The sequence below is a fragment of the Pleurodeles waltl genome, chromosome 9, assembly GCF_031143425.1.
Source record: "Pleurodeles waltl isolate 20211129_DDA chromosome 9, aPleWal1.hap1.20221129, whole genome shotgun sequence".
In the NCBI taxonomy this organism is placed as follows: Eukaryota; Metazoa; Chordata; class Amphibia; order Caudata; family Salamandridae; genus Pleurodeles; species Pleurodeles waltl.
This window is the reverse complement of record NC_090448.1, coordinates 751,190,664-751,210,437: the sequence shown is the minus strand read 5'-3', so window position 1 is coordinate 751,210,437 and position 19,774 is coordinate 751,190,664. Positions and strand designations below refer to the sequence as shown.

The window sequence follows — 19,774 nt, the reverse complement described above, 5'->3', positions numbered from 1 at the left end:
GGACACCGCCGCCACCAGCACCGCTGCCAAGGACACCGCCGCCAGCAGTACGCTCACTGAGCCACCCACCAGCACCGCAGGCCCATGAGTGCTGCAAGCACCGCCGCTACTAAGGCCGCCATGAGCAGGATGAAGCACTCTGGGCACAAAACCCCCTCCAGAACCAGTGGAGATTCACATCCACTACCTCTGACCTTGGCAGGATGAAGCCCTCTGGGCACAAAGCCCCCTCCGGAACCTGTGGAGATTCACATCCACTACCTCTGTCCTTGGCAGGATGAAGCACTCTGGGTACAAAGCCCCCTCCAGAACCAGTGGAGATTCACATCCACTACCTCAGTCCTTGGCAGGATGAAGCACTCTGGGTACAAAGCCCCCTCCAGAACCAGTGGAGACAGTTATCCACTTGAGAGACTGTGGTTTTGCACTCCCCAGAATAATGCAGTGGGCAAACCACCCACTGGAAAGACTTGAGAGACTGTGGCTTTGCACTCCCCGGGATAAAACAGTGGGCAAACCACCCACTGGAAAGACTTGAAAGACTTGAAAGACTGTGGCTTTGCACTCCCCAGGATAAAGCAGTGGGCAAACCACCCACTGGAAAGACTTGAGAGACTGTGGATTTGCACTCCACAGGATAAAGCACTGGGCACACCACCCACTGGAAAGACTTGAGAGACTGTGGCTTTGCACTCCCCAGGATACAGCAGTGGGCATGGAGCTCCCTCGTGGATCTAGCGTCGTGCACTCATCCGGCTGAGGTGCCCCTCCTTCCCTTCCTCCTGAGGTTCCTGTTGTATTTCTATCTGATGCCTCTGCAGTGTTCTCTCCGTTTTGATCGGGTATTGAGTGTGGGCCTCGCCCATGCATTTTGGGCCCAGTGGTCCACGGACTTAAATGGTGCAATACCTGGACTTGTATTCTTTGTGTATATATTTGTTTATAGTGCAAATATATTTTTGAGTACTGGATTTTAACAGATTACAATGGTTACAATCATTTCCTTTTGTCTTTGCATTCTTCCGGGGGGGTTGGGGGCTGTAACTGTAATGCATCAACATGTATTAGTGTGTGTGTTGTGGTGGGTGGGGGTGGGGGTGTTGCGTGTGTATGTCACTCTCTTTTTCCTCCCCCCTCCCCTATGTCGTAGGTGCAGTACTCACCGTGGTCTTCGCCACTGGCGTTCGTGCTCCTGGTAGAGGAGCAGGAAGACAAAGGCAGGGAGAATATGGAGTTCCGGCTCCATGGTGTCCCGATTCCTCCAGGAGTGTGTAGAGGTGAACATTTTCCCTTCCAAGTCCTGTTTCTGCCGTGTTTTTGTTCACGGTGAATCCGTCCCGGAAAAGGTGGCGGATTGGCCTGTTGTAATACTGTGGGCGGTACTTTGTCTTCCGCCTGTCTGTTGGCGGTTACGGCCGCGGCGTTTGTTTCTACCGCCGTGGCAGTCGGAGTGTTAAAGTGGCTGTCTTTGTTGGCGGTTTCCGCCATGGTCGTGATTCCATTTTCTTTTCTGCCGGCCTGTTGGCGGTTTTACCGCCGCTTTAACACTGACCGCCAGGGTTGTAATGACCACCTATATCTAGATTCAAGACTTTTCAGGTGAACGGGTGGCTTAAAAGTCAGGGGGGTCCCAGTCCAGACCCCACCCAAATGGAGCAGGAGTTGCAGGTAAGAAGAAGGAAGTCTCTCGATGGTTTCAACGTCTCCTATCAAGAGTGTGTCGCAACCGTTATACAAGAAATGGAGTGGACTTTTGCCGGAGGAGGAGTTGGAACAGCTGTGGCAACAACCTTTGGTTACTTTATATTCAGTGGTCAAATCAGCAGCATTAAGAAGGAACCCCCTTTTTACCCTTCACAGAGTGTTTTTGACCCCTGGGAGGTTGGCAAAGATAAAGAGAGGTGGTCCAGTATCAGAGTGTAAACAGTGTGGTAGCTTAGAGGCAGACGATCTTCATATGTTTGCTGCATGCCCAAAATTCAAGGGATTTTGATCGGCGGTGGGTAAGACAATTTCTAACTCTCTGGGTTTCTCAGTTGAAATGACCCCCGCCTATTTATGTTTGGATATTTTGACCTTGGATTCTGATATGGCCTCCTTCTCTTCTTCTCTTCCTTTCCCTAAGTTATATCAAAGAAAGCTGTTGTTTTATTAAATATTACTTGCAAGAAGGGAAGTTTACAAAAGTTGGGTCCAACCCTCCCCCCCTAATTGGAGGGAATGGAGAAGATCTGTTCTATTCTTTAAAGAAGTAGATAGAAGAGAAGCAAATAGGTTTGGGAATCAGATTTGGGAATCCTTGAAGATTTTAGGTGTTTAATTTGTATGTGTATATTGTCCAATGATTATGTACCCCTGACTTGGTTAGATTGGGAACTGGTCTAATCCCATGACCCAGAGGGTAATGTCTTTTTGAACTCATGAGGCTGGCGGCACCTAAACAGAGTTCAATAGTGACATTTTTATGAGGACAAAAAACAAAAGAAGTAAAAAAGACTACAAGATTCAAACCATGGTGTGACTATAGAAAACATGTTGGTCACAGACCTGCACAAGGTGTGTCCCTGATGCTTGGGTTGGGGAAATGACCCAATGTTGTGCAGGAAGTTTGCCCTCATGCACCCAAAAGTGGATAAAGGCTTCAAATCTGTATGCTGCAGAACACAAGAAGAAGTTGCAAGCCTGCTGTAGGTCCTGCTTCCTGTCCAAGTCGAGGATGCGGACTTGCTCCCGCTCTTGATGCTGCCTCTATGAGATATCAGCTTTGCAGTGGAAGTCCAGTACATCAAAATCAAAGTCCAAATACAGGCACAAGAAACTGAAGTGGGCCTCAGACCCTCCCTACCACACTCCATCCAAAGAGAAGGCACTAAGGTGTCACAATGTCAGTCGGTCTCCCTCCAGATCTCTGGTTACAGAGCTGATTCCCCAATTGATTTGTGTGTGCCCCCAAAATTCTCAGGCAAACAGATGACGCTGCAGCAAATTGACAGTGCAAGGAAGTGATGCTGCAAATATTTGCGCCTTCAGGATCCAAGGATACACAGTTGCCTCCAGTCAGGTTTATGCTTGGGTACCAATCCTCGGCTCCATCTAACCCAGTGGTCTTCAAACTTTTTTATGTCGCACCCCCCCAGTTGAAAAATAAAAATCATTGGGCCCCCTCCCCAGAATTTTTCACAATTATTTTAGAAAGATGGCAATGTTTAAATAGGTCTAAACCTATTTAAACATTGCAGTTAGGTACCTTACCTTTTTAAAACTGCAATAACATGCTTCTGCTTGAAACAAAGGCATGTTATCTGTATAATATTTCTTTTGGCCAGAGTTTGGTGCCCCCCCTGGGATCACTTGAGGCCCCCCAAGGGGGGTCCACCCCCCAGTTTGAAGACCTCTGATCTAACCCCTTGGTTAAGTTATGGGCCAAAAACTAGCATTGGTACAAACTGCTACTCCCGTACCACAATGCCAGCGTCTCCCTTGTCGATGCTGGTCCCTGCACCACCAGTGATGGAAGATCTGGTGCTGATTGAGATGTCGTACCCCAAACAGACTTCAGCCTTATCCAATCGCAGCTCGCGGCAAGCAGAAGGGGCAGGACGGCACGCGGGTGGGGTGGCGGTGGGGTGGGTGGAAATAAAAATAAAATTTAAATAATTTAGAAGAACACCTCCATCTCCGCCGCACCGCTCCATCCACTCCTCTGCTGCAGGCACAGGCTCCTAGCCTGCCCTGCAGCCAATCCTGATGCTGCTCAAAGCAGCGTCAGGATTGGCTGGAAGCGCCCAGCCAGGTTGCTCCCAGGCAGACTGAGAGCCTGTGCATGCTCTCCCCAGCCCGGTAACTGTGTTGCTGGGCTGGAGAGAGCCTACTGCACATGCGTGTTTGGCCGGCCGGAGACGGCAGGCTTAACATACATGCGCACTGAGGGGGAGTGCTGTGCCCTCTCAGTGCTCGTCACAGCCTGTGGCCCTGCCCTTTAACCAAAAAAAACTATAATACACACAGTTTATCATGTTTTTTTGGCAAAAGGTTTGCAGCTGCTGCTGCTAGCGGGGGGGATGACGCTCCTCCGCTCTAATGAGGGAGCCACCCGTGGCCTTATCACAAATGATTATGCACTATGACCAAAGCTCATCCGGTCGCCATACAGCCTGGCTCTAATCCACTTACCTGGGAGGATGTGTAATCAGAGGCACAGCTCTATTTTTAGATCCGATTCTGACCAAAGCTTACCAACACCTAGAGATAATGATGGTGGGCAGGAATGGGATGATCTACTCTCTCATTATGATGATGACAATTTTCATATGGACTTACAAGAGCCCAGTTTGCCTGATACTTCCCCAGACACAGAGCTGAATTTACCGTTTGGACCACCAACGGTAGATAGTGCTTCATTTGCAGTAGTAGTTCAATGAGCAGTTGAGGTCTTGGACCTACAGCTGCCTTCTGTTGAGATTAAGACTAATGCCCTTATGTAAATCTTTCAACCTGGATGAGCCATATCTGAGCCAATGCTCCCTTTCAATGACACCCTCACTGATACCCTAATGGGCACCTGGTCAAAGCCCTGTTCTTGCCCACCAGTGAATAGACAGATGGTCAGACGTCACAGACCAACACCAGGCAATCCTGACTTTCTCACTAAATATCCTACTCCAGAGAGTCTGGTAGTTCATACCTCAATCAGCAAAGTTAACCACAATTCATTCCTGATGATTCCCCCGATAAGGAGTCTAAGAAGTGAGGCATTTGGAAAACACATTTTCTCCTCGGCTGGCCTTTCACTGAGATGAGTCAACACAGTCTGCTTATTGGACTGATGCCCTCTTGAACAAAGCTAGGGCGATCTTGCTGGTGGTTCTGAAAGACTACAGGGCCTCACTAGCTCAAACAATTCAGGATAGTCAAGATGAAGCCCAAGATGGGATTCAAACTGTCCTTGATAAAATGGTAATCTGGGGAGAACGGTTGGAACTAGTGTGTGGCTCTGCCACCATGCGTGGTTGCACACCACAGGATTTTCTGGAGACATATATACCATGCATATGCTTTTCGATGGTTCACATTTGGAATGTTTCAAAGAAAGTAGGGCCACTGCTTTCTGGGTCTATGGACTCCTGCAAAACAATTTCCTCACCTGTTTAGTGAATTCCAAAGCTACTCTAGGAGTCTGCATCAGTCTCCTCAGCCAAATGTCAGTCTCCACAGCCCCTGATGCAGTCACCCCAGTCCTGCTGAGGCTGGCGACTTGAACTTTTCAGATAATTTACAGGCCAACAATAGCACCAGTCCTCCCAGTCCCCTTCCCCTTCTGCAGCAGCCACCAAGCCACCTCACCATGCATTGAATAGTGCACATCCATTCTGTGGAAAGAAAGATCCACCACTTTCTCCCAAGATAGCGATTCACCATGTCCGATAGATGAGTCCTTCAAATCGTTCATCATAGCTATGACTTTGCCTCTATTCCTGAACTGCCAAATCTTCAGAGTGAATCTAGAAGGAGTACCTGTCCATTCTGTTGCAAGAGGTTTGGCCCATTTAAGAATATTGACCTCCGAATGCTTTCATGTAAAAGGACAGATTAAAAATGCACATGCTGGCCAAGATCCCACTGTTCCCTGGACCTGAACGCCTAGATGGTGTCTTTGGACTTGCAAGAAACATATTTTCCTATACCCATCCTGCAGTCCCACAAACATTATCTTCAGCTTACGGTAGGCCAGGAACATTTTTAGTTTGCTGTGCTCCCCTTCCACCTCACCAGTGCTCCTCGGGTGTCCACAAGTAATGGTAGTGGTTGCTACCAATCTTCGGAGGTCAGATATAACTGTTTTTACTCACCCATGACTAGCTGTTGAAGGCAAGCTTGCCACAGTCGACCATAATACACCTCCAGACAGTGGTGAACCACCTGACATTATTGGGGTTCACAACCAAAGAGATGAAGTCTCTCTAAACACCTTCAGGAAGGCTTCTCTTCCTTGGAGCTGTCCTTTATATGGTACACTTCAAGTTCAAGACATTCTGATATTTTAGCCTTTATCCTGGATCATTGTGAGAGTGGTTCTGAGGCTTTTTGGCCTTTTAGCCTCCTCCATCCCCCTTGTCAACTATACTAGGGGGCACCTTTATGAAAAGTGACGCTGCACCTAGTGCAGCACCACTTTTCTTGCACCCATTAGCACCTCCTTAATGCCACCATGTGTGCACTGTATTAAATACACAGCACACCATGGCGGTAGTTAGGCAACTGGAGTCAGAATTTTTTTACTCTAGTTCACCGCTTTGCAGGATGAGCATCAAAAATTCTGATGCTAATCCTGCAAAGCACCAAGAGGCCCATTGAAACCAATGGGAGCCTCCTTTTAACGCCTTCTCTGAGCAAGGTGTTAAAAGTGCTGAAAAAAATGACGCAAAAAAATCTCTTGGATTTCTTTGAGCCATTTTTTCAGCCTCCCTAACGGGGAAATGCCCCTTTGCATACATTATGCCTAGCACAGGCATAATGTAGCGCAAAGGGTTACAAAGTGGTACAATGCATGCATTGCGCCACTTTGTAAATTTTGCGCTTAAATTTTGGCCTCGTTGGACCACATTAGCGTAAATAAATTATGCTAATGTGGCGCAGGGAGGCACTAGGGCCTCTTAAATCTGCCCCTGCCCCAGGCTCTGTAAAGGGCTCTGAAGTTGCAGTGGGCCCAGCATCATGGGAACCTATTGGATGCTATTCACATTTTGAAGGAGACTGCACACGATCTGCATTGGTGCCTACTGGATTGCATTTGGAAGTGCAAGAGGCCTCTCTCCCTTGCACACCTAGAGCTGACAGTACTGATAGATACGATCTGTGGGTCGGGGAGACCATCTGGGGAGGTGGAAATCAGAGGACTCTGGTTTCCAATGGAAGGTTGACTCCATACCAACTTGCTGAAGTCACAAGTCATTTGCTTGACCTTGAAGATTTGCCTACCATCCATCAAAGGGAAGCTGGTGCAGGTTGTTATGGACAACACAACCACCATATGGTATTGCAACAAACAGGGCAGAGTCAGGTCCTGGGCCATGTGCCAGCAGGCTCTGTACCTTTAGAGTTGGCTGGTGCCTCTTCCTGATCACATACCACCTGGCAGGGTCCTTGAATGCCAGAGGGGATGAGATCAGCAATCACCGTCTGAAAGACCTAGAATGGCAGCTGAATCCTGAGGTGGTCCTGGTTCTTTTCCACAGTCTGGCTAGGTCTTTTCACCACCATCGAGAATGTGCAGTGTTAAAAGTTATGTGTGTTGGGGTTTCTACAAGAATACTTGCTAGGAGATGTGTTTTGACTGGGATGATTCAGGCCTCCTGTACACCTTCCCACCTATGTCTCTCATGCCTCAAGTTCTGAAAAATATTGGGAGCAACCAGGTCCAAATTGTTCTACTGGCTCTGAAATGGTTGGTGCTTTTCAAAATGTAGTTGCATTTCTAAAAGACAAAGTAATATGTTGGGCACATCCTATCTCTTTCCTATGCCTTTGTCTGTTTTGCTTCTATTAAACGCTGCCTTTTGTCATTACACACCAGTAATTCAATTCTGTTTAATTTACTTATACTTTTCCCACGGAGCTATATAAGGAACAACCTAATTTTTTGCTCCCAGTTTAAAATTCTTTCACAATAGAGGGTGATTTAACATTTTCAGTTTTCAGTTTTTACTTTTTTTTATGTGAGTTTGTACATATATATGTTATATATATTGTCTTCTCCTAATGATGGTCGTCATGGCGGGCAGCCTGAATGATGGAGATGCAGCCTCAGCACAAACCTCTGTCATGCTTGCGTGTCAACATTCCTCAAATGAATTCCACATACAGAATCAAGGCACACTCACTGAGCTAGATTGCCAAACATGTTTTTTGTTGTACAAACACTCACCTACATGTTTCTGCCAAACACAGGCTTTGATCCACAGAGACCAAGGGCAGTGTTTGGCCGCAGTGCATAGTAGGTGAGCGTCTATACAATAAAAAACACGTTTATCAATCTAGCTTGGTGAGTGCGCCTTGATTTGATTTCAAATGCAAAGCTAATATATATATAAAACTTAGTAGCGGTCGCCGCTAGGTAGTTATAGTTCGGAACTAGCTTCTATAGAAAAAGTGTTTTTTATTTCGGTAATAACTTTGGCGTAGTTTGATGAATCTTCACAAAGTTTTCCAAGAAAATATGATGCTCACTTCTTCAGCTGCTTTCTGGAAAGTTGCGGGTGATCCATCAAGCGGGGGACGAGAAAAAGGGGGGGTCCCAAAACGTGTTTTCCCCATTCATTTTTCCATAGGTATTTTAAACAGTGATTACGCTCAAACCACTGGATGGAATTAAACAAAATTTGGCAGGAAGGTAGCTCTTGGTCCAGAAAGAGCCTTTTTTGTTATTTAATGTAACTTTGTTCAGTAGATTTTGAGAAATTAAACGAAATCCAAATTTTTATATATAGGGATGCGAAGGGTTTGCAACCCCTCTCGATCTCATGCTGAGATCTGTTTGGCTGCTAACACTTCAACAAGTAAGTATAGTCAGCCATGCTGGGACTCGCTTCAGCAAGTCCCACAAAATTGAATAAAAAAACACAAAAGGAGCCAGGGTACGGACACCCAGACCCCTTAGCTCTGGTACTAAGGTCCCAAAAGGACCCTCCTAGGGCTAAAAAGCCTTTTTTTAAAAACATTTCACCAGAAGTCACTGTTGATCCATGGATCCAGTGAAAATTTTAAAAAAATACCAAGTGCAGACTCCCGCGCTTCATAATTCTGAAGCCCCCGGGTGGGCCAAGTCCCAGGGGCATTGCTACTATAATATGGGGGCACCTATTCCCCCTTGGAACCCTGGGGACCTCCACCTCCATGTGGCTTTCATGATTGTAAAGGGGAGGTGCCCGGGCCCCTCCGCAGCCCCGGGGACCGTCACCACTCCGGGGCTAAAAACAAAAGTAATGCGGGGCAACCAGTCCCCCCGCAGCCCCGGGGACCACCACCTCCCCAGGAGTTTAATTTAATTCTATGTGGGGCGGGCCACATGGCTGCCCCGCAGCCGTAGGGACTGCCACCTCCCCGGGGCCTTAATCTAATTCGATGCGGGGGCCGCGCCACCCTCGGCAGCCCTGGGAATCACCTCCTCCCCGTGGCAAACACTAAAAAATAGAAAGGTAATCCGATTCGGACCCCTGCAGCCCACGGACCCTCACCTCCCCAGGGATTATTTTTGTGGGAAGAGGGCTGCATGGCCCCCCTCGAGGAGCCGCTGATGGCTCCACCCTCCAAGGCTGGCTCCAGCTATGTCCCGGGGTGTCCACCTCAGGGACGTAGCCGTTTCCTATAGTTTGGCAGCAGCTTTGACAGCTGCTACCAAGTCACAGCACACACTCTGTCCCGATGAAGGGAGAGCTGTCAAACAGCTCTCCCTTCATCAGAGCAGAAGTTTCCTCAGTCTGCCTGCCCACGGAGAGGCAGGCAGGCGCACAGAGGAAACTACTCTCACAGTGAGGGAGCTGCTTTAGCAGTACCCTTTCTGTGACAGCAGTGCTGGCTCTCACAGGAGGTGGGGATCCAGCTTGGACCGTGGGGGCCTTCAGGCTTCCCCCACAGTCCCCAACATTGTGACTGGGTGCCCCTCAGGTCATATGGCTGGGCCCTGCGGGATGGGGCACCCTGGGCTGAGATTGGCCCTGGTGAGGGAGGACACACAGCCCCATCCCACCCCCTCAAAAAGATAATTAGGCCGGGTCCTGGGGCATGGGTTCCCCTGGGCCGAGATTGACTTTGAGGGGGGCCGCACGCCTCTCTCCCCCCAAACATACATAAAGCTCTAGGGCATGGGTTCCCCCGGGCCGAGATTGACCTTGAGGGGGGCCGCACGCCTCTCTCCCCCCCAAACATACATACAGCTCTAAACGTCCCTGTAACCTTTGTTCTTTCATATATATATGCATATATATATATATATATATATATATATATATATATATATATATAATAATAATAACCACTAATACAAAATAATCTAATACATATTATCAAAGCGTTATCTGTTGCCGTAATGGAGATTTCATAGTTATCCTAAAATAACTAAGAAATTTCCATTACGGCAACATATAACATGTACATCTATATGTGTGTGTGTATATATATATATATATATATATATATATATATATATATATATATATATAATGTGTGTTTTTTTATTTTGTGGAAATCCGTCATATGGTGCCAAAGTTATTAGCGGCACAAAAATGCATTTCCTATGGAAAAGACAAACTATTGTCATTTTTACAGAATCAGTGAGGCATGACACATTCTGACCATAGCAGTCTTGATCACATGATCTCACTTTTACCAGCAAGCAGTGAAGACAGATTAAACATAATACAAGCGTGTTTGACCCAAAATCAAAACATAACATAGGTAACTGGTTGCACAATCCATATTTAGATTCACTTCCTGGTGACAGTCTACATAACAACATTGATAGTTATATTGAAAACATCAGTCTGCACTAAAGTCTTGATGCAAACATAATCAAATTGGTGCCAAAGCATGACTGCAATCTAAATAATGATTTGAAAAACTATGCAGAAGTGAGATAAGTAAATATTAGGAAGTCACCTCTCTACAGATATATCTAGACATGGTGAGATTCCCTCGGGGACTGAGGAATTTTATAATTCTGAACCACAATCCCAATCCGAAATTATTGGCCAAATTGGCTAAGAATTCATTTAAGTTTCTAAAGGGAATATTAAGCATCATTAATAAATATGTGTGACAGGACCATGAGGAATTGGTTGTGAAAATAAGAAATTTTCTGAAGAAAAATTATCCAAGATTAAGGAAATACTCATGAAACATGAACAGGAAATTAGAACACAGAAACAGTGAATGTTTCTAAGAGATAACAATTATGAATCGGGGCAGAATACAGACTTTGTCAAGAAATTCAATGAAAGTAGAGATGGAGTAACAAAGGATCACATCCTACAAAAGATGGACAAAAGATTGGTTGCATCCATATAAGATATTAGTTCTGAAATGGATTGTATGGACAATGAAGAGGGTAGCAGGAGAGTAAACCAAGCAATTTATTTAGAGGAGTATCATATTTGACAGCAAAGTAAGGAAGCACAGGAACAAAAATTTGCAAACAAAGGAACAGCAAAAAAAGGCAAACCAAAAGCAAAAAATGCCAGAAAAGTAGGGAAAAGTGATAAAAGTCCCATGGGAACGAAGGGATATTTCCAAAAAAGATAATGGAGCTGCAAGAGAAAACAATCATTAATCTTTCTGATCATGTGCTAAGTGAACATGAGATGCAGATACTTTCTTTCGGGCTTTCATTTTGTCAGAATCAGTCTTTTAATTATACTGACAGCCATACTGACATTTTAAAATTTGACAGAAAACTACAATTGCATAAAAGAGTTAGTGAATTAGTTGTGAGAGGAATGTCAATGCATCCAACCTAATAATTTTGGATATTCAATCAATTAATCAAGCAATCAAATATTCCTAATTTGGTTTATAAAAACAAACTATAAAAGATACTATCAAGAAAGCATAAAAATTCATGTAGATGATAAACTTTTCCATAATTGCACTGCACCAGATAAAACATTACCAACAAAAAAACGAGTCTTTACATCAGATAATAACATTAACTAAAACAAAGAAGGACAGGCTTGGGTAAAATGGGAGTATAAGCAACTTTCAAAGTTTGTTATAAAAAGAGAAAAATATTAGCTGGTGCAGCATGTCCTGAGGAGAGGTGCCATCACACCTACAGGCAATAACAACAGACTTAAAAGCACTCCCCCCTGAATGGTCAACAGATGGTGGCTAAGATTCATTCTAAAACAAGTAAATAAGTACTGGTGGTGGTTTGGCTGTCCAAATAAAGATAGGGCTCATTACCATGAGTGGCTTGCAGTGGAATATATAGTTTAACTGAACTTTTGTGCAGTTTTGGATATTGAAAATTTGAATTTACTGGATGATCTGTCTTGTAACACTGTGACAGTGGGTGATGTAATTTATCAACTAGAATCAAGGGAAAGTGTGTTGAGATAATTGAACATTTTGTTATTTATACAGGGGCCTTGGCAGAGACACATTTTAAACCTACATCTATATTGGTCCCCCAAACAACAAGAGATAACATCACGTATCCTGTGAAATGGTCAATAAGAGGTTCCAAACACTGAAAACTTTACACTTGTATAGCACACTACTCACCCGTTAGGGTCTCAAGGCGCTGTACTCATACCGCTATGGAACCCCTCCTGGCTTTTCCCTGTGAGGTGCCCACTCCTGGGCACCCCCAGGGTGAAGCCAGGCATCCAAGCACTGTTGGGGCCGTTGTGGAGATTAAGCAAGCTATTGCCCAGAGTTGCACTCATTAATTAGATTAGGCACCAAGGCGAGAATGATCTGATCCAAGGGAATTGAGCCCAAGACCTGCCGAAGCAGGACTTGAACCCTGGTCTTGAGCCAGATCTCTGCTTCAGGGTCTGCCGCTCTAACCATTGTGCCACACTTCTCTTAGGCTGAAACAAGTGGAAAACACATAATCTGACATTAAATCACAAGAACGCTATGAAGGCATTATAAATTGACCAAAACATAGTCATTAAACCTTCTAATGAGAGGAGAAATATTGTCATTTTATCTAGAGATCAATATGTGAATGAAGCGCTTAAGCAATTGAATGACAACCAATGCTATGAGAAAATGCCTAAACAGTATTGTTAGGATTTGATTGCTAGATTCCTTGAGCAATTGAGTGATTGGAAAGATAGAGGATTACTTACATGGGATGAGTACTGTTTTCTGAAGAATGAGATATCCACAGCCCCTACTTTGTATCAAAAATACATAAGAATGCAAAAAATCCTTCTGACAAGCCTACTATATCATCCAGGGAAATGTATTTGAACACACCTCCAAATATATTATTTTCTATTTCCTTTTGTCAAATCATTACCAACATATTTGAGGGACACTATAGATTCCCTAGCCAGACTTCAGACATTACCTGGGAAGGTACTTACTTCTTGGTTACCATGGTTGTCAATGCCCTTTATACTAATATCAGACATTCAGATGATCGGAGGGTTTCTAGACATATCCTCAGGGTGAGAGAAATACATCTACTGCAACACACACATTTTTTTGCAGTTGATAGTGCTATGTCTCACTCAGAACATATTTGCTATCAGTATTCAACATTATAGACTATGGCTATGTGCACCTGCTTCGCCCCCAGCTGTGCCAAATTATTCATGGGCTAGTGGGAGAAGCAGGTGGCTTGGACTGAATCTACGGACAACACACTGCACTTATTGCTGTCTGGCTGAGATACATAGATGATCTCATTCTGATCTGGAAAGGATCAGAAAGAGACATGAGGATCTTTGTAAAAAAAAACACTCATAACAACCTGACTTAAACTGACGACGAACTCCAGAGTAACATCATTGGTATTTTTAGACCTCCAACTGTACATTCAAACCACACTGCGTAGGAAAGAAACAGAAGGACACTCCATTATACATTCACGCAGCAGCCACCCACCATCATTCAGGTCAGCTATTCCGTACGGCAAACTCATAAGAGCTAAATGCAATTGCAGTATGTAAAATTCATTTTTGATAGTTCAAAATGAAGTGATTTCAGGTTATAAGCAAAGAGGTTATGCTAACAAGGTACAGTCCAGAGCTGTAGACAAGGCAAAACAGAAAACACAAGATAGGATTATATATTTGGGGACAGGAAGGTGAAGCAATCAAAGCAATTCAATCAAATCCGATTTATCACCACTTACACTATTGAGTCATATGAGGTGTCCAAAATACTCTTGAAACATTGAAGGTGGTAGTCAGACTGCAGGACGTAGTCAGACCAAATCCTTCAATAACACACAAAAATGCCCACCACTTAGTACATAGTTACTTTCAAGGTATCCCAAAACATAATTGATTGGCATCTAAATAAGGCCTTTTCCACGTGGGCACTGCAAAGCATGTAAATTCAGCACCCAAAAAGCGTAAGTGGTGAACCCAGACACTATAGACAAGTATTTCATAAATAAAGCTCATCACTTGTAATATGGAATTCACCGTTTATGGGATTCATTGTCCATGTCCAAATCTGTATATTTGGATTACGATATTTGCAGTAAAAAACTGAATCCTAGAACGTATTACGGTAACGTCCCAAAGATGATTTAAACTACAATACAGTCAGACCTTTTAGGGAACACCATAGTAGTGATGGACAAAACTAGTATACTTTGAACATTTACAATATCCCTAAACACATGAGAGGTGGTGATAGAACCATAGCACTATGCAGATTAGAATCCAGACTGCTATACTGAATTAAACACAGTGGCCCCACTAGTCAGGAATATTGCAGAGGAATTGTTTGTGCATTTGTAATTCCCATTGATGACAATTTTGTGTGGCTGATCTCATTTAACTACTTGCTTTTAATTGTAAATGATGAATTGTCAGTCTCTTTCTAATTTGACAATATTATTTGGTGGATTACTACCATGGACAATGATGTGGAATATGCTGTCATACCTGGCACCCTACTCTGGACAGAGCTGTGTGATAGTATTTCAATAGGTGCCTTTTGATGAGGCCTGTTTTCATCTAACATAACATAGACTACCACACAACTCTGTCCAGGGTAGAGTGCTGGGTATGACAGCGTATTCCACATCATTGTCCATGATAGTAACCCACCAAATAATATTGTCAAATTAGAAAGACACTGACAATTCATCATTTACAATTGGATGTGATTGGATTAGCACAAAGATGTATACCTTGTAATAAATCTACAAGATTGCTTGGACATTATGGCCACTAATTCAAATATCCAAAGGAAGTACATTCCAGTGGGTTGTGGCCAAGTAATTGAAAGAATGGCCACCAGCTCTGTCTTTCCTGATGCGTTTTGTTCTGGCTTGGGCTTGATTTGTGGATCTTAGATTTCTTCTGGGTTGATAGAATTCTACCTTTGGTCTAAGAATCAGAGGGCCGGAGTCAAGAAGAGCCCTATGGGCATGGCAGAGAAGTTTGAACTTTGCTCTCTTTTGTGTGGGCAGCCAATGAATGGTTTTTAGACAGATGGAGGCAGGACTATATATGTCTTTGTTGCAGATGAGTTTTGCGGCTGCATTTTGGTTCACATACAAACTCGTAAACAGATAGACAGCCATCCCCATATAAAGTGCACTTCCATAATCCAATCTGTTTGAAATTATTGGCTGGATTACATTTCAGCGCCAATCTCCCGGAATCTAACGCAAACATTTTCTGAGAAGTTTTAGCAGACCAAAACATTTACCACATATGGCCATGACCTGGTCCTGCACGAATAGTTATTGATAAAGGAGGACTCCTAACTTTTTTGCCATTTTTTAGGAGACGGTGCTGTGCCCAAAGTTGAAGGCCACCAGGAAGCATCCCAGATGTGGTCGGCTCCTCCAATTAAAAGAACCTCAGTTTTTTTCAGCATTTAGTTTTAAACAATGAGCCATCATCCAGCTGGCCACCTCGGAAAGACAATCTGCAAGGTTTTACCTAGTCTCTTTCTGCTTCTTACCTATTGAGATGATCAGTTTGGTATCAGACCATTGAAAAGGGGAAGAATGGATGCCCCAACTCATGGAGTTTCTTAATCAAGAGATCTAGTAGAATCAGGGCAACCACCTTGCCTTGATATACCTACCATCTGATGTTATCTAGATCAGTCAGGAGGGTGCATTCCATGCTGTTCTTGGCTCTAAATCCCACCTGGGAAGGATCTAGTAGATTACTATTCTCTAAAAAGGTTGTCAATTTAAAGATTGACAAGTCTTCCAAAGACTTTAGACATTTAAAGAAGCAAGGAAAAGCAATTATATTTAGATAAGGTGGATACATCAAGTCCTGTATTTTTGGCTAAGGGGAGGATTAGTGCTTGCTTCCAACAGTCCGGATACACAGCTGTTGCCAGTGATAAGTTAAAGATTTGGGTCTGATATACGCTTAAGATAAATGTTAGGCAAGAGAAAATGAAAAGAGGGCAGGGGTCCAATGGAGAGCCGGACTTCACTTCTGTAATATTTTTTCTCAACCTGTTTCGTAGACACACTGGCAAAATTGCATAAATGGGCTCTTTCTTCTGGGTGTGGACCTGTAAGGGACCAGGGAAACTCTTCTAGGGAAGGTTGGATATCAAATGTGGAATACATTTTGTAAATATTATCTGTGAAGTAATTGGTTATTGCTTCACAGAAGTGGACTGAAGGGGTATTAGCTTGTGATAAGCTTGTGATGGGACAGTTCTTTTACAATTTTAAAAAGCTCTTTAGAAGAGCTGCTGTTTTCATTTATTCTTTGGATAAACTATTTTTTCTTAGCTTTCTTAATCTGTCTGTGATAACCATTTCATTGATGTTTGCAAGCTGCACAGTCTGACGGATCTTTAGAAAGTCACTAAGTTCGCCCAAACAGTTTGTATTTCATATATAGGTAGAGTGATTTGCAAATTTGTATCAGGGTAGTGGGATGGGTGGTGATCCGAGCACAGGAGGATTACAATGCCAAGAACAAACCTGGGCTTTCAACTGTTAGAAAGTTGGTTTTGAGGTCTTTTTAAGCTCCGGGAGAGAGGAGATGGCTCTTAATAGGTTTGGGTTTGTGTTAAAGAAAGTCGGAATAGACATGTCCGTCAAGTTGCCACAAGGAGGTTTGGAATGGTTAGGGTGTGGTGGTCAGCATATGGATTGTGGCACAGTGGGTCATGTTACATGTAATCAATTGAGAAAGGTAAGGAACTACTATGCTACGGATGGCTTTAAACTCTAGGTTAAGCATCTCCTTCTTGGCCCTTTATCTTACACAAAGCCATCCTAGTCGGTGCCCAGGCCGTGCCATAAGGTAGCTAATTCTCATCTCAACTTAAATAGTGTCAAAATTAATGTTTTTTTGGCAACATAACTTGGGGAAGGTCTATCAGTAAGCTCCTACCAGAGTGCTACTTACGCATGACAAGTGTGCACCCAAGTCAAAGGGCACATGCTGCTGTATCTATCCTAGTTTCGCCTCTGGAAACTAGCAAACTCTAGTGGTGGACATAATGAATATCTTCAACCTCATGATTTCATTGATTTGAATCCCAAGGCTCTTGTCAGCAGTGTTGGTTGCCAGAATGTCCATGAGAAAAAGTGGTAGGGGAAAGAAGGATAGTGTCTTTGCCTACCAATGGAAGTAGATGATCTCAGAGGGACTGAACATTAGAGATGAGAATGCCAATCAACGACTAATGTCTGTGACACTATCAGAAATTCTTGTTTGATGCAACGAATGTGGGTATTAATACCATATAGAGATGATCAGACCTCAAAGGAAAATGTAATGTCAACGAGAGCAATACTGAGAACAAATTGTTGGAGAGTAAGGAACAATGTCCACTATAATTTGGGAGGCAAGTCTTGCAAGCAAAGTGTTAGAGAGTCAAAAGCTACAGAGAGGAAGTCGAAGAGAGTCAAAATAGAGGAATGGTGAATGTTGGGAAGTTGGAGACATGCGCAGGGGCTATTTCTATGAAGTGGAGTTGACAAATCCAAGATTGCTGTGGTTAGCAAGTAGAACGGCGAGAGGTAAATGGTTTTTTTATTTAATACCTCATTTTGTAGCAAAACCCACATGTTCCGATATTTACCAGGCATTTTTTCCTGATAAATATCACAGATTTCACCCACCGATATGTACCACAAAACTCATAATTCCGAAATGTGTGGGAAGAGGAATCGCTGCATATAGCACTTTATGTTTTTCTCCAGTCCTCCCAGATCATCAAACGTTTTCAAACCTGCATCAAGTGTATTTTTCTCATAGGCTTTTAGTACACTTAAACTTGTGATCAACTCTTCACCTGCCATAAGGGATTGAGATCAGCATGGGTTCCTACATAAAAGACTCAAAACTTCCAATTCGAAAAATAGGTGTGCCATCTGCATCATGTTTTTCTTAAGTTCCTAATAAACCTTCTCTAATGGAGATATTGTGTTGGATGAAAATAGACTCGGCTTCCTTCCAATCCAAACCTTTGAGATTGCAATGCTTTGTGTCTTTGCTTACCAGGGACACTATGCGCAGGTTCTCAGACTTCAGCCCACGCAGGGTCTCCGACATCAGCTGCCAGCTCTGCCGCCGCCTGGGCCAGGAGGGCCCCGTGAAGGCGGCACTACGCTCCTGCCGCTCGTTTGTGGATGTAACCAGTCCTCTGGATGAACTCTCTGCTGTAGAGGTGCGGATCCTAAGCATCACCGGGTACTATGGACGCCAGGCTCCCAGACTTTGGGGCTCCCCTGGACAGGAATGTGGTGAGTGCAGCGAGTAAGGGGAAATTCTGGGGGCCAGTATGGAAATCCTTGCTAATTGAATGTTGCAAAGATACTCGGTGATTAATTTCTAACAAAAAAATAAATTAAAAAAAAAGTGCAGGGACTGAAAGCTTGTTTACAGTCACGTGAAATGCCAAAGTTGCCAAATTCCAAGGGTGACAAGTCTCGCTTCTAAATAATGTTTCTTTTTGCACTATAACCCTTCCTGTATCTCTATTTTACTCTTGCAGATTATTTTCCATTACGCTTATATCATTTCATCACTGTTTTTCTATCTTTATCTTCCTCCTTCTGTCACACCACATTGGTGGCGCCAGAGGTCAGACAGGGGCTACTGTCTCCTCTTGAGGATTAGGATTATTTGCCTCTGGTGTCCTGGTGCTCAGCCTGCTATGACTCAATACAACCAAGTGCAGCCCCCTTCTACACTTAACACTGAGGATAGAAAAGGTGAGCAGTCTCCGGTTTCTCAAGGATGTAGTGTTAATTGCTCGACTGCACAATTCAACAATCAATCAATAGCCACATTAACTTCAGTGGCCAGCATCTGCACGTCTTTTTAAGAAAAAAAGTGTCTTCACTCATAGAGTAGCAATAAATACTATACAATCCAACCTAGTATACATTATAGTGACCCTGGGGATGATTCTCAATTGTGGCACTATGCCAGCCAAGTTCCTTTACTAGTCCCACCTGGGGTGATTGATCTTAGACAGGTCCCCCTCTAGTAGTCCGACAAAAGGAACAGATTCATGTGCAGTCTTACGTTCCCCCCACAAGTTAAAAGTTCAAGATTTTCTCAGTTATTACTTCCTGATGGTGTAGCAGTTAGTCATTTCCTCGCTTCTTCAGAGTGGATAGGCTGCGTCTCTGCACTCCTTTAGATGGGAGGCTGTGACAAGGAAAGTGGCACAGGTCCCGTCTCATGCTACGTGCCTGTGTGGCTTAGCTCTGAGAAAAGCAACCTTGACCTTGTGAGGTCCCAGCTGCAATGGCTTCCTTGGCTGGTGGGTGAATTGTGGGCCAGAGTTGACATGTAGTTGCAGATTTGATTGGGCTGACAAATAATGCAGCCCTGATTAAGCCACGGTGATGATCATGGCGGATGTCGCCCTCACTAGGCAGGTTGCAGTTGAAGCCCCAAATAGGTCAATGTGATGATCAAGGCATATGCAGCACCAAGGGATTTGATGACAGATACAGACTCAATATGGCTAAGGTGATGATTGAGGCAGAGGCGATCTTGACTGGGCTGATGGCAGCTGCAGACCCAATCAGACCAAAGCAATGATCATGGAAATGGCAGACCCATCTATATCAAGACCCAGA

At 44.0% G+C, this 19,774-nt stretch overlaps 1 protein-coding gene across 3 annotated transcripts in view; it reads left to right on the top strand.

Annotated features, from left to right (window-relative positions):
• LOC138259916 (solute carrier family 35 member F3-like) overlaps positions 1-19,774 on the top strand; it is a 177,314-nt gene that overhangs the window by 18,218 nt on the left and 139,322 nt on the right. For all 3 annotated transcript variants that reach the window (XM_069207898.1, XM_069207897.1, XM_069207899.1), the window contains one exon: positions 18,183-18,424. In XM_069207898.1, coding sequence (XP_069063999.1) covers positions 18,190-18,424 — 235 coding nt within the window. In that variant the 5' untranslated portion in view covers positions 18,183-18,189. The remainder of the gene's footprint in view (positions 1-18,182; positions 18,425-19,774) is intronic.